This window comes from Arachis stenosperma, chromosome 6 (genome assembly GCF_014773155.1).
Source record: "Arachis stenosperma cultivar V10309 chromosome 6, arast.V10309.gnm1.PFL2, whole genome shotgun sequence".
NCBI classification, from domain to species: domain Eukaryota; kingdom Viridiplantae; phylum Streptophyta; class Magnoliopsida; order Fabales; family Fabaceae; genus Arachis; species Arachis stenosperma.
Window position 1 is genome coordinate 7,626,668 of NC_080382.1, and position 13,110 is coordinate 7,639,777.

Here is a 13,110-nt window from a genome sequence, read left to right on the forward strand (position 1 = left end):
AATTGCAAGGAAATGGGTCATTTCAAATCTGACTGTCCCAAGTTGAAAAAAGAAGAGAAGCCGAAAAAGGTGAAGAAGAAGGGACTGATGGCCACATGGGAAGATTTGGAAAATGACTCAGATGATGATGAAGAGTCTGAGACTAAATCACAGCACTGTCTCATGGCAAATGAGATAGATCAGGTATCATTTCAAAACTCTAACACTGAAGACCTTCATCTCATGATAGATCACCTTTCTGAAAAAATAAGATGTTTTCTAACTGAGAATCAAGATCTTGAACAGCAAAATTTCATTCTTAAAGCTGAAAATGATTTTCTCAAAGAAAAACTAAGAGAGGCCGAAATTGCTTGTGATCTTGTGGAAGAAAACAAGTTGTTAAAAGCCCAAGTTAGAAGCTGTGAAAGTGGTCATTCTATTCTTGCATATGTGAACTGTTTTAAGCAAAATGAAGAGTTGCTCAAAGAGGTTGAAAGACTCAAAGATGACTTAGCCAAGTTCACCCAAAGTTCTGAAAATTTGAACCAAATCTTGGCTAGTCAAAAACCTCTTTATGATAAAGCTGGGTTGGGATTTTATAAATCTGAAAAATCACATTTTGAAAATATTGCCTCATCTTCAAATGATGTAACATATCAAGACCCAACTCACTTTAACAAAACTACAACTCCAAGATTTTGTAGAATGTGCAACCGAAGTGGTCATTTTCCAGTTCAATGCTTCTTTGGTGAAAGAATGATTGGTGACAAAGTTTACAAAGTTGTTTTTGATTACAATGATTTGGGACACAAGAGGTGGTTTAACGTGAAAGGATCCAAGAAAATTTGGATACCTAAGGTCACTTGAGTTTATTTTGCAGGTCTGCCTAGCATCTAAGAAAAAGGAAAATATGTGGTACATGGATAGCGGATGCTCTAGGCATATGACCGGAAAGACAACCTTCTTCATAAAGCTTGATGAATATGATGGAGGACTTGTTACCTTTGGTGATGATGCAAAAGGAAAAATAGTGGCTGTTGGGAAAGTTGGTAAAAACTTTTCTTCTTGTATAAATGATGTGCTTCTTGTAAATGGTTTGAAACATAACTTACTTAGTGTTAGTCAACTGTGTGATTTAGGTTTTGATGTCATCTTTAAGAAGTTTGTTTGCTTGGTTGTTTGTGAGAAAACTGGGGATGTTTTATTTGAAGCTAAAAGATGCAATAATGTGTATGGATTAACTCTTGAGGATTTAAAGGAACAAAATGTAACATGCTTTACCTCTCTTGAATCTGAAAAATGGCTTTGGCATAGAAAGTTGGGACATGCTAGCATGTACCAAATTTCTAAGCTAGTCAAAAAGAATTTGGTTAGAGGAATTCCAAACATCAAGTTTGATAAGGATTTTACTTGTGATGCTTGCCAATTGGGCAAACAAGTAAAATCCTCTTTTAAATCAAAAGATGGAATCTCAACCAAAAGGCCATTGGAAATGTTACATATTGATCTTTTTGGTCCCACTAGAACTCAGAGTTTGGGAGGTAAACACTATGGTCTTGTGGTGGTTGATGATTACTCTAGATTTGGTTGGGTACTTTTCCTTGCTCATAAGAATGATGCATTTTATGCCTTCTCCACCCTTTGTAAGAAAATTCAAAATGAAAAGGATTTGAAAATTGCCCATTTGAGAAGTGATCATGGAAGAGAATTTGAAAATCAAGATTTTGAAAAATTCTGTGATGACTTAGGGATTTCTCATAATCTCTCATGCCCTAGAACACCCCAACAAAATGGGGTGGTTGAAAGAAGGAATCGAAGCCTTCAAGAAATGACTAGGGCCATGCTATGTGAGAATGAAATTCCTAAATTTTTGTGGGCAGAAGCTGTGAACACAGCATGTTATATTTTGAATAGAACAATCATTAGGAAAGGGTTAAAGAAAACTCCTTATGAGCTATGGAAAGGAACCCCTCCAAATCTTAAGTACTTTCATGTTTTTGGATGCAAATGCTTTGTACTTAATAATAAAGAAAATCTTGGAAAATTTGATCCAAAATCCTATGAAGGAATGTTTGTTGGATATTCCACCACAAGCAAGGCTTATAGAGTTTATCTCAAGGAACATAGGTCAATAGAGGAATCCATACATGTTACTTTTTGTGATTCTAACTTAATTTTCAGTACTGTGATAGACAATGATTCAGATGGAGAAGGAGCTGGAACAAGCAAAGAAAATCACAAATCTATCCAAAATGAAGAATCTGCCAGTCCAGTTTTGTCTCGTCAGATTGAAGGAGAAACTTCCGATTTGTCTCCTGAGCAGGGACGAGAAACTGAAACAGTAAGACCACCAGAAGTTCATCAAAGCTCAACACCTGTTCGAAAGCCTAGAGAATGGAAGTCTATGAAGGGTTATCCTCATGACTTCATCATTGGTGATCCCTCTCAAGGAGTAACAACAAGATCATCCACCAAAAGGCCAACCGAACCTAGCAATCTTGCTCTCTTGTCACAAATAGAGCCCAACAATGTCAAACAAGCTCTTGAGGATCCATCATGGGTCAAAGCCATGCAAGAGGAGCTTGCTCAATTTGACAAAAATAAGGTTTGGACACTAGTACCTCATCCGGATGGTAAGAAGGTAACGGGTACTAAGTGGGTTTTTAAGAATAAACTTGGTGAGGATGGACAAGTTGTTCGTAACAAGGCTAGATTAGTGGCCCAAGGTTACGATCAAGAAGAGGGTATTGATTTTGATGAGTCTTTTGCTCCGGTAGCTAGAATGGAAGCAATTAGGTTGCTTCTTGCCTACGCTGCCCATAAGGGTTTCAAAATGTTTCAAATGGATGTTAAGTGTGCTTTCCTTAATGGTTTTATTGATAGGGAAGTGTATGTGGCTCAACCCCCCGATTTTGAACATAAAGAATTTCCAAATCATGTTTTTAAATTAACCAAGGCTCTTTATGGTCTTAGACAAGCTCCAAGAGCTTGGTATGAGAGGCTTAGTGCCTTCTTGTTGGAAAATAATTTTCAAAGGGGAACCACCGACACTACCTTATTCATTAAAGCATCTAATGATGATATTCTTCTTGTTCAAGTTTATGTTGATGACATTGTATTTGGTTCGGCCAATGTTTCCTTGTGTGAAGAGTTTGGAAAACTCATGACTAGTGAGTTTGAGATGAGTTTAATGGGAGAGCTTACTTTCTTTCTTGGCCTCCAAATTAAGCAAACTCCTAGTGGTACTTTTATTCACCAAGGAAAGTATGCAAAAGAACTTATCAAAAAGTTTGGCCTAGAAAATTCCAAATCAATGGGCACTCCTATGCATCCCAATACTAAACTTGAAAAAGATGATGATGGCGAAGATGTGGATGAAACAAGGTATAGAGGAATGATAGGTTCACTCATGTACCTTACCTCCTCTAGACCGGATATAGTCCAAAGTGTGGGTGTATGTTCAAGGTTTCAATCACATCCAAAAGAATCCCACCTTACGGCTGTTAAACGCATCATTAGATACATTAAGGGAACTTGTAATTATGGATTATGGTATCCTAAATTTGATGACTTTTGTGCAGTAGGGTTTTGTGATGCAGATTATGCGGGAGATCGGGTGGATAGGAGGAGCACCTCCGGCATGTGTTGCTTCCTTGGAAACTCACTCAACATGTGGTCAAGCAAGAAACAAGCCACAGTGGCTCTATCCACTGCTGAAGCCGAATATGTTTCCGCATCTGCTTGTTGCTCACAATTAATTTGGTTAAAAACACAATTGGAAGATTACAAATTAAAAATCAATAGTATACCCTTATTTTGTGATAATATGAGTGCTATAAACATTTCAAAAAATCCTGTTCTGCACTCAAGAACTAAGCACATTGAGATAAAATATCATTTCATTAGGGAACATGTGCAAAAGGGTACTATTGATATTCAATTTGTAAAATCTGAAGAGCAAATTGCTGATATTTTTACAAAACCTCTCTGTGAAGACAGATTCTGTACCTTGAGAAAAAGTTTGGGAATGTTTGATTTAAGTTTCATTGAAAATCTGTGAATTTGTGACTCTGTTCAGTTTTGCTCGTAGGTTTGGACGAGCTGAAAATAAATGGCACAATGGAAGAGCTGTGGTCTAGGGGGAGGGAACGCAGAATTCAAATTTCATGGGCCCTACCAAATTTCCATAACCCTACTCTCACAGTTGTGTTAGTTATCTCTCTATGTACTTAAGAATCTTCCTTCTTGTGTCATAATATCTTCTTGGAAGTGGTTATTGTCAAACCAAATCCTTCTCTCCATCTAATCCCTTGATTTAAGGTAACCACTTTTTAGTTTTTGATTTCAAAAGTTAAAAGGGAAATCATCTTCTTGGGCAATAACCGCCCATAATGGTCATTAACCACCCACTAATGATCATTATTTCCATCATTCTCTCTCTCTCTCCACGCCACATTAAATGCGTCACCCACCTTACCTCTCTCCCACTCCACTCGGTTATCAACCACACCCTTTCATATTCTCATTTCTCCATTACTATGAAAAAGAAAACCGCGCCAAGAAAGAGTGAGAGAATTCTGCTTTCTCAGAAACCATCAACTCCTCAAACCCACACTCATATCCACATTCATTCAACCTCATCATCTTCTCTTTCACCACCGTCCAAACAAACAACCACCATGAGAAAAAAGGTGATTGCTCACAAGAGCTCAGGCCGAGGAAAGAACAAACAACCCGCAGTTGAAGAAGAAGAGCAAGAATCTCATACTTCTCCTACTCCTTCACCTCCTCCATCATCACCGAAGAAGACTACCCCCGGAAAAAGCTCAAAGAAAAATCAAGGGTTTGCACTGAATGACACAACTGAACCTCAGAACTTGGAATCCATGGAATTCCGAGACAAGTATGTCAAGTCTCACTCTCATTTTGATCCAAGCAGATTTAACTCATGCACCTCTTATGAGTTTCACAAAGAGGTTGTGGAGAAACGTCACTTGTGCACTACATATCTTGTTAGTCTCGACAATCTCAAGAACACCAACATTCCCTCTTTGTTTGATCTTCTCAACTGGAAGCCTCTGCTCCTTATCAAAAAGCCGGTGTACCCAGGCCTTGTTCGCGAATTCTATGCTAATATGCGACTCATTGATGGCACCCTTCATTCCTATGTCAAAAGGGTTCAAATAGCCCTTGATGCTGAGACAATTGGAGCGGCCATGGGCTTCAAGGATGAAGGACCGCGAGCATACATGGTGGAGAAATGGGACACACAAGTAGGCATCTCTCACAAAACTGTTCTTCAGCACATTTGCACAAACCTTTCCGGATTGCATGGAACCACTCCAACTCACAAAGCTCTTGGACCGGTCAATTCCTTGCTTCACCGCATTATCACTCATATTCTGACTCCCCAAAGCGGCTCACACAACCGAGTAACATTTTCTGACTGTCTCATACTATTTGCTTTGGTAACTTCTACCCCTATTTCCTTTGGTTACATCATGATTAGGCACATGTGGGATTCTGTTAGAAGCACCCGAAAGGCTAACTTGCCTTATGGTATGTTTTTAACTAGAATATTTGAGTACTTTAAAGTTGATTTGTTAAATGAGAAGGTAGAAAACGAGGTGTCTACAATCCGAGGAGGGGGAGCGACCAAGGAAACCAAAGGGCGAAAATCGGACAGTGAGCATGAAGGAAGGCCAGAATCTTCCAAAACAATCCGATCTTTCCAACAGATTTTGGGAGAATTCTCAAACATGGCAGACATGATGTTTCGTTCTCACAAAGAGGCCCGCAAGCAAGCTTATGAGAATGAGAAAGCCTGGAAAAACTGCAAGGAACGGGTCAGTTTGATGCTGGAACACATGAACAAAAATTTGGGAGATGATAGTGAAGGAGGCGCTGAGGAAGAAGACTTTCACTTATCTGATGATTAGCACTTGTGTTTATTCTGTTTGATATTGGCTCCACTAGGCTCAATCTTTTTTTGTATAAGCATGACTTGATACTCACTGCTTTAGGATAATATCTAGGATGTTTTGATACACTTTTGCTACTTTATCTTGAATATTTTGTTATGTTAATCATGTCTTGTGCAGGTGCCCCTTTGATGACAAAAGGGGGAGGAAATTTAGGTTCCAAAATTGAAATTGGAATGAAACAGGGGCTGAAAAACAGGGCAACAGGGGTTGAAATTTTCAGTTTTGAAAATTCATGATTACCCTTGTTCAAAGAATGCATGCTGTTATTGTATTTGTTTTAATATGAACATTGCTGTTTGAACTGCATGTTGTAGTTTATTTGGCACTAGGTTTATAATGATTGATTCATTTTGATACCTGGCTTGTTGATTCATCATTGATAAACTTGTTTGTTTGAAAATTTATTTTTGGCAGTTCCTTTAATTGTGTAACATATCAAAACTGCCTTGTTTTGTTTCTTCATTTTTTTTCATCATATGGATTTGCTTTGATATTCTAAAATAGGAAAATGTTTGAAAAACATTTGGATAGCCTTGTGTTGTATGAAAGAGTTTGAGCAGTAAATCAGTTTATGATATCAAATGAGTTTTGATTATCAATTAAAACTGCTCATAAATCAAGCAATTTAGCATTATAAAATTTGCTAAATAACATTGTTACTTGAAGCTTGATTTAAATGTTACAGGTTTATGCTTCCCTTGGTAAAATAGCATATATTAAGGGGGAGCCATGTGACATTTTGAAAGGGGGAGAAATTCAAAATCAAAGGGAGTATTCCTTAATCAATCTTTTAATTTCTTTCCATTTCAATTTTAATAATGTTTGTCATCAAGGGGGAGATTGATGAGTTTGGAAAACTCTAAACCAATTTGATGATGAACAAACATTATTAAAATATTTAAATACAAAATTATTAATTTGATCTTAATTCATATGTGCTTAATTAATAATTTTGTTGTGCAGATTTTTGTTGGGCCGAAACTAAAGAAAATTAACAAAGCCCAACTGTTGCATTATTAATTCAGCTTTGTGTTTGTAATCAAAGCTAGTTATAATGGGCCAGAATAAAGATTAATGTTGCAAGCCCAACCAAATGCTTTCTTATTTGCTTCCTATGCTTGATCCGCTACATAACTCATCAGGAAAGCAAATGCTTACTAATTGGGCCAGCTTTTATTTCAATACTACAAGCCCAAGTCTCACAAATGATGAATGTTTCCAAGCTTGGTCCGAAACAAAAGAGAAATGAAAGCAAAGTGCTTCCAACAGAACCAAGTATCAACCATGTGATGGATTTCAAAATCTATTACATTGTTAATTAATGCATGGGGAACATGAGAGAGAAAATTTCAGCTGAAGTGATTGATGGCTATTATGTCAAACACGCCACTCTATAGGGAAGTAAAAGCAAGCTATGCCTAATTAATTTGATCAACCACTTTGTATTGCTTTTCTTTCAGATTCTTTATTTCTCTCTCATCTCTTTCTTCTTCTCTCTTTGGTCCTTGTCCAGTAAACCATGGACGCCGTGTTCTTCAACGAAGAAAAGGAAAGAGTAGCATGCATCAAGACCATCAAGCTAATGATGGCAAGAAAACATACCAAAAGAAAGATGAGCTGTGGCTAAGATGCTTACCAAATGTGGTCAGTTTTGGTAAAGCTATCTTGAGCCTCTCATGCTCAAAAATGGAAGAAGAAGATTCGGCCAGCTAGAGGAGATTCTTGAAGCATGGCTTGTCTTTGATTCTGCTCAACCACCACAGGGAGTAGCTAGAGTGGCGAAGTGATGGTTGAAGGCAGGGATTGAAGCAGATGAAGTCATCATCATCATGAGGCATCAAGGGCCAGAAATCCATCTTGGAGAGGAAGCCAAGGATGGAGAGCCCGGATTGATGAAGGTTGATAATCAAGAAAGGACTAGAGGTAATTGCATGTTGGTTAATGCATGGTTATCTCTTCTCTCTCTGAGTGGCCGAACCGCTTCTGTGTTTGTTGAAGGAAGAAGAAGTTGGTTCGGTTTTGGCTTCAAGTGTGGAGGCTTTCCTCTTCTTTAAAAAGGGGGAACAACCACTGTTTGAAGTAAGGAGAAAATTTGAGAGTGCAAGGCACAGAGTTCTCAGAGCTACCTGAGCTAACAGATTTCTCTTCTCCTTCAATGTATTCTGTTTTGTATTTTTCTGTTTAATTTTGTCATGTCTTGAGTCTCATGGAAAAAGGCAAACAAGTGAGGTTTGTATGAAAAAGCCATAGAGCGGAAAAAGACAGAGAGTGCAAAATTGAAAGAAAAAGCCATAGATGTCTTAGAGGTCCTTTGTTCATCTATGTTGTGTATCATGATTCTGTGGGAATCCCCTTGTAAGTTGGGTTAGCACTTTACAAGTTGTAACAGATTAATTATAGTGAAATTCCATCATGTTTGTGATGGAGACTGGATGTAGGCTGCACTGCACTTAGCAGCCGAACCAGGATATATCTTGGTGCAATCTTCTTCTCCTTCTACTCTATTTCTATTTTCTACTACTCAGGAGCAAAAGCCAGAATTATCTCGTGTCAAGTGACGAGATAAAACAGAAAAGTCTCGTGACAAGGGACGAGACAAAACTGAGTTGCTCGTGTCCAGTGACGAGCAAAAACAGAAAAGTCTCTTCTGAAGATCAGCAAGTGTTAGTTTAAAAAAAAGGGGGCTAAGATTCAACCCCCCCTTCTCTTAGCCACTGAAACCATCAAAATCAATAAACACCATATGTAGATCCTTTTTATTACTATGATACCTCTCCATCATCCTTCTTAACAGGTATATCGCTTCAGTGGTGAAGTTGCCTGGCATAAAACCAAATTAGTTCTCTGTTACTTGTGTCTCTTGTCTCAGCCTCCGTTCTATCACCCTTTCCCATAACTTCATGGCATGGCTTATGAGCTTGATTCCTCTACAGTTTCCGCAACTTTATATATCCCCTTTATTCTTGTAGATAGGTACCAAGGTGCTCTTTTTCCACTCATCTGGCATCTTCTTATACCTTAAAATCTCATTAAAAATCTTGGTTAACCAACTGATGGCTTTTTCTCCAAGTCCCTTCCAAACTTCAATCGGGATATTATTGAGTCCTACTGCCCTGCCATTTTTTATCTGCTTTAGACCCTCTTTTACTTCGAAGTCTCAAATCTTTCGATAGTAGTCGAAGTTTTGATCTTCTTTCCTCATGCATAACCAACCAAGGCTCGAAAGAGTCTTCTGTTTTTCATTAAATAACTCGTAGAAGTAGCTCTTTCACCTTTCATTGATCTTCTCCTCTTGAGCCAACACCTCCCCATCTTTATCCTTTATGCACTTAATTTGATACAAGTCTTTCGTTCTTCTTTCATGACTCTTTGCGATTCTATATTTTTTTCTCCTTCTTTCATGCCTAAGGACTGATAGAGACTCTCATATGCTTTTGTTCTTGCTTCGCTTACAGCCACTTTTGTTTCTTTTTTAGCAGCCTTATATTTTTCCCAATTATCTGCATTGCGGCACAAAGACCACTCTTTAAAGCATAACCTTTTTGCTTTTATCTTTTTTTATACACTTGCATCCCACCAGCAGGACTCTTTGTCTCTTGGTCCTATCCTTCTAGATTCACCAAAACTTTCTTTTACTGTTCTTCTAATAACTTCTGCCATCTTTCTCCACATCTCTTCCGCGCTTCCGTTTCCATCCCACTTTGCTTCTTCTTCTATCTATCTTAGGAAACTTCTTTGTTCCTCACCTTTCATCTGCCACCACCTCGTCATTAGATTCTTCGTATGATGTCTTTTCTTCCATTTTTTCTCAACACGAAAATTCATGACAAGCATCCTATGTTGTGTTGTTAAACTCTCTTCCAGAATATTTTTACAATTAATGCAAAATTTTCGGTCGACTCTCCTCAACAAGAAGAAGTCGATGTGAGAGCTTGTCATGCCACTCTTATAGGTTATAAGATATTCGTCTCTCTTTTTAAAACATGTATTTGTGATGAGGAGATCAAAGATCGAAGAAATGTCCAAAATAATTTTACCTTAGGTATTGACCACCCCAAAACTATGGCCTCCGTGAATATTTCTATATCCAGTCACTTCTATTTCAACATGGCCATTTAAATCTCCTCCTAAGAAAATCTTATCTTTCGAAGGTATGTCTTAGACCAAACTCTCAAGATTCTCCTAAAATCTTATCTTGTATTGCTCTTTCGAACCCACTTGCGGTGTATAGGCGCTAATCACATGAAAAGTACCTCCTTCCACCACAAGTTTGATAGAGATGATCCGATCTCCCACCACATCTACTACCTCCTTTTTCCACTTCTTATCCATGATAATACCTACCCCATTCCTATTCTTTACCTTTTCCGTATACCAAAGTTTGAACTCGGAAGTATCCAACTCTCTAATCTTCGCACCAACCTATTTTGTTTCTTGTAGGCACATGATGTTAATCTTCCTCCTTATCATGGTATCCATCACCTCCATAGATTTTTTTGTTAGAGTGTCTATGTTCCATGTCCCAAATCTCAACCTTCTGTCACCCCGACATTTACCTTTTTCTTTGTGAACTAGCTTATTTACCTTCGTCCGTTCACGAAAACGCAGGAATCCTTACTCATTTAACACTACACCTGGGCACTGATGCAGCGGCTCTTACTCATTTGACACTGTGCGCGAGCCATACAGCGCATTGCTTCTGGACAACGACCTAATTTTAGCGCAATAACGTCTTTGATCCATGTCATGAAGATTTGACTAATTAAGTTGTTATGTTGACTGTCAAAAACTTAATACAACTCTCTTCCTTTATCTGAACTTGAGACCGGCTATGTATTGCAAGTATAACATATATAGGCGGAGTTAAAAAATTAATTTATAATTAAAATTAAATAAAGACTATTAGATAATTATTAAAAAAACTTAAAAAATATGTTTGTTATAGAGACCATTTAATAGTTCAAAGCGTTTTGGATAAGGGAATGAAAGTGGGTAATTGGAACATTCAAGTATTCAACTTTTTGGTCTCAAGATTAATTAAAGTATAAGTCTAATAACACGGCACAACATCATGTTGAGGCAGCATTAATGGAGGTCCCGCTTGAAGGCATAAAAGTGGTGGTGTTGTCAGTGTGCTCACAGTGCCATAAACATTCCAGCAAAAGGGGTTGGTCAAAATATGGCCTTGTTGTGAAGGAAACAATTCCACTTGAGAAAGCATAATATCTGTGCATGGAACAGAATCACTGCATGCAAAGCGCATAGGGAAGCTTCTGAAATCGTAAGTGCCTCTTATGTTTGAGTATGACACATTGGACACTGAAACCGCAGAGGTTTGGTTGATGCAGTTCTTTAAGGGGCAATAGTATTGGTCTATGATGATTGGGTTGCGGACATTGTCCATGTGAATGCTCTCGAAGGTTACCATTGACACTGAACCTCTTCCACCTTGCCATGTTTTGATCCGAACACCATTATCAGAGTTCTTAATAACTGACTCACTCACTGTGATGTTCCACACACAAGCTCGCGAGTTGTAGTTCCCAAGGCTCCCAATGCTGCAATCAAATACCACTTATTAATCCATAGTTACATGGAACACAATAAGTTTTGGTATAGAAATAAAATATAATATATCACATACTTACATGTAAAATATTTTACGTGAAAAATATACTCATGACTTTCATGTAACTACGAGTAATCATAGTACACATTAGAGTCAACGTTACAAGATTATTTATTGTTCTTAGCATTTTTTGAAAGATTTTAAACTGAGTAGTCCATGCTTCATGCTTGTGACCCTTATGGTAACTAGCTACTAGTGAAGTGTACCTAATTCCATGACTTGGACCACACTTGATATTCTTGATGTCCACATTGTAACAACCGGCTCCAATGGACACACAGTCATCACCTGTATACAGTGATAAGAATGAAGACAAACAAGGGCAATATAGGGATTGACAAGTTTTAAATTTTGATAGTTTTTTGAATTACCATTGGAAATGAGTGAATTGTAAATCCTAACATTGTTTGTGTTCTCAATGTGAATCCCATCAGTGTTGGGGCTCAGAGCAGGTGATCTTATGATAAGCTTTTCAATATGTACATTTTGGCAATCTTCAAATCTGAAATGGAATTTTGGACTGTTCTTAATTTTTAGTCCTTCTATTCTCAAATTAGAACTCATAAAGAACCTGATGGCCTGCATAACAAGGATTCAAATTTCATTCATAAGCTCCTCAAATTATGTGCCACTCAAAAAAAAAAAAAAAAAATCAACAAGATTCAGTTATTAATATGTGACTTACCACAGGACTATCACATGGACCTGGTAGTGTTGTTCCATTAATACCCTGTTCAATGGAAATGTAAGCACAGAAATATTAAACCTCAAAAGGTAAAGAGAGAAAGAAAAATGGGAAACTATTTACTTTGTGAGGCTTGCAAGGGAGGTTCCACCATTTCTCTCCCCTGCCATCAATAAGACCACCTCCCTTCATTGTCAATCCATTGATTCTATAGAAAACCAGCCATTGTTTCTTGCTTTTATTCTTCGGCCATGAATCAGGTCCATCGGGTGGCATAATAGTACCTTCAACCTTTATATTAATGGTAAAAATATTAAAGCACACGTCATATATTTAGCCATGTACTAATAGTAACAATATTTTGCAGAAAATATTAATATGACATAAGGACATTACCTTAAAAGTAAGGCCAGATACACAAGGCCCTGTGAATATAGTAGATTGTATCATGAAGACATTACCCTTGGGAACAAGGAGAATTCGCGATTCTTCGGCTCGACATGCTGTGTCCCAAGCCAACTGAAATGCTTGTGTATCATCAGAGACACCATCCCCAACTGCACCAAAAGATCTTACATCGAAAACAAGAGATCTTTCGACTATTTCACCAGTTCCCTCAGGTGATGGAGAAGGAGAGAATGAGATGAGGGACATTGAAAGCCTGCCATAAATTGGGAGAAATAACAAACATGTTACTAATATTAAGAAAACTTGAGTTCTGAACAGAAAGAATATCATGTTTATAGGTTAAGCTTCTAAGTAGCTAAGTTTGAACGATCAAACATAGTATTAGTTCACTTGGCTATTTAGAGTGCAACATATTTGGCCACTAT

At 37.8% G+C, this 13,110-nt stretch overlaps 1 protein-coding gene across 1 annotated transcript; it reads right to left on the bottom strand.

Annotated features, from left to right (window-relative positions):
* Window positions 1-10,903: 10,903 nt before the first annotated feature.
* On the bottom strand, window positions 10,904-13,065 carry LOC130936082 (polygalacturonase At1g48100-like). Its single transcript, XM_057866063.1, has 6 exons — window positions 12,674-13,065; window positions 12,401-12,568; window positions 12,278-12,322; window positions 11,964-12,171; window positions 11,799-11,880; window positions 10,904-11,521 (listed from the first exon to the last, which is right to left on the bottom strand). Exons 1-6 carry the CDS (start codon window positions 13,013-13,015, stop codon window positions 11,014-11,016), a joined length of 1,353 nt encoding a protein of 450 aa, XP_057722046.1. The 5' UTR covers window positions 13,016-13,065; the 3' UTR covers window positions 10,904-11,013.
* Between the last annotated feature and the right edge of the window lie 45 nt (window positions 13,066-13,110).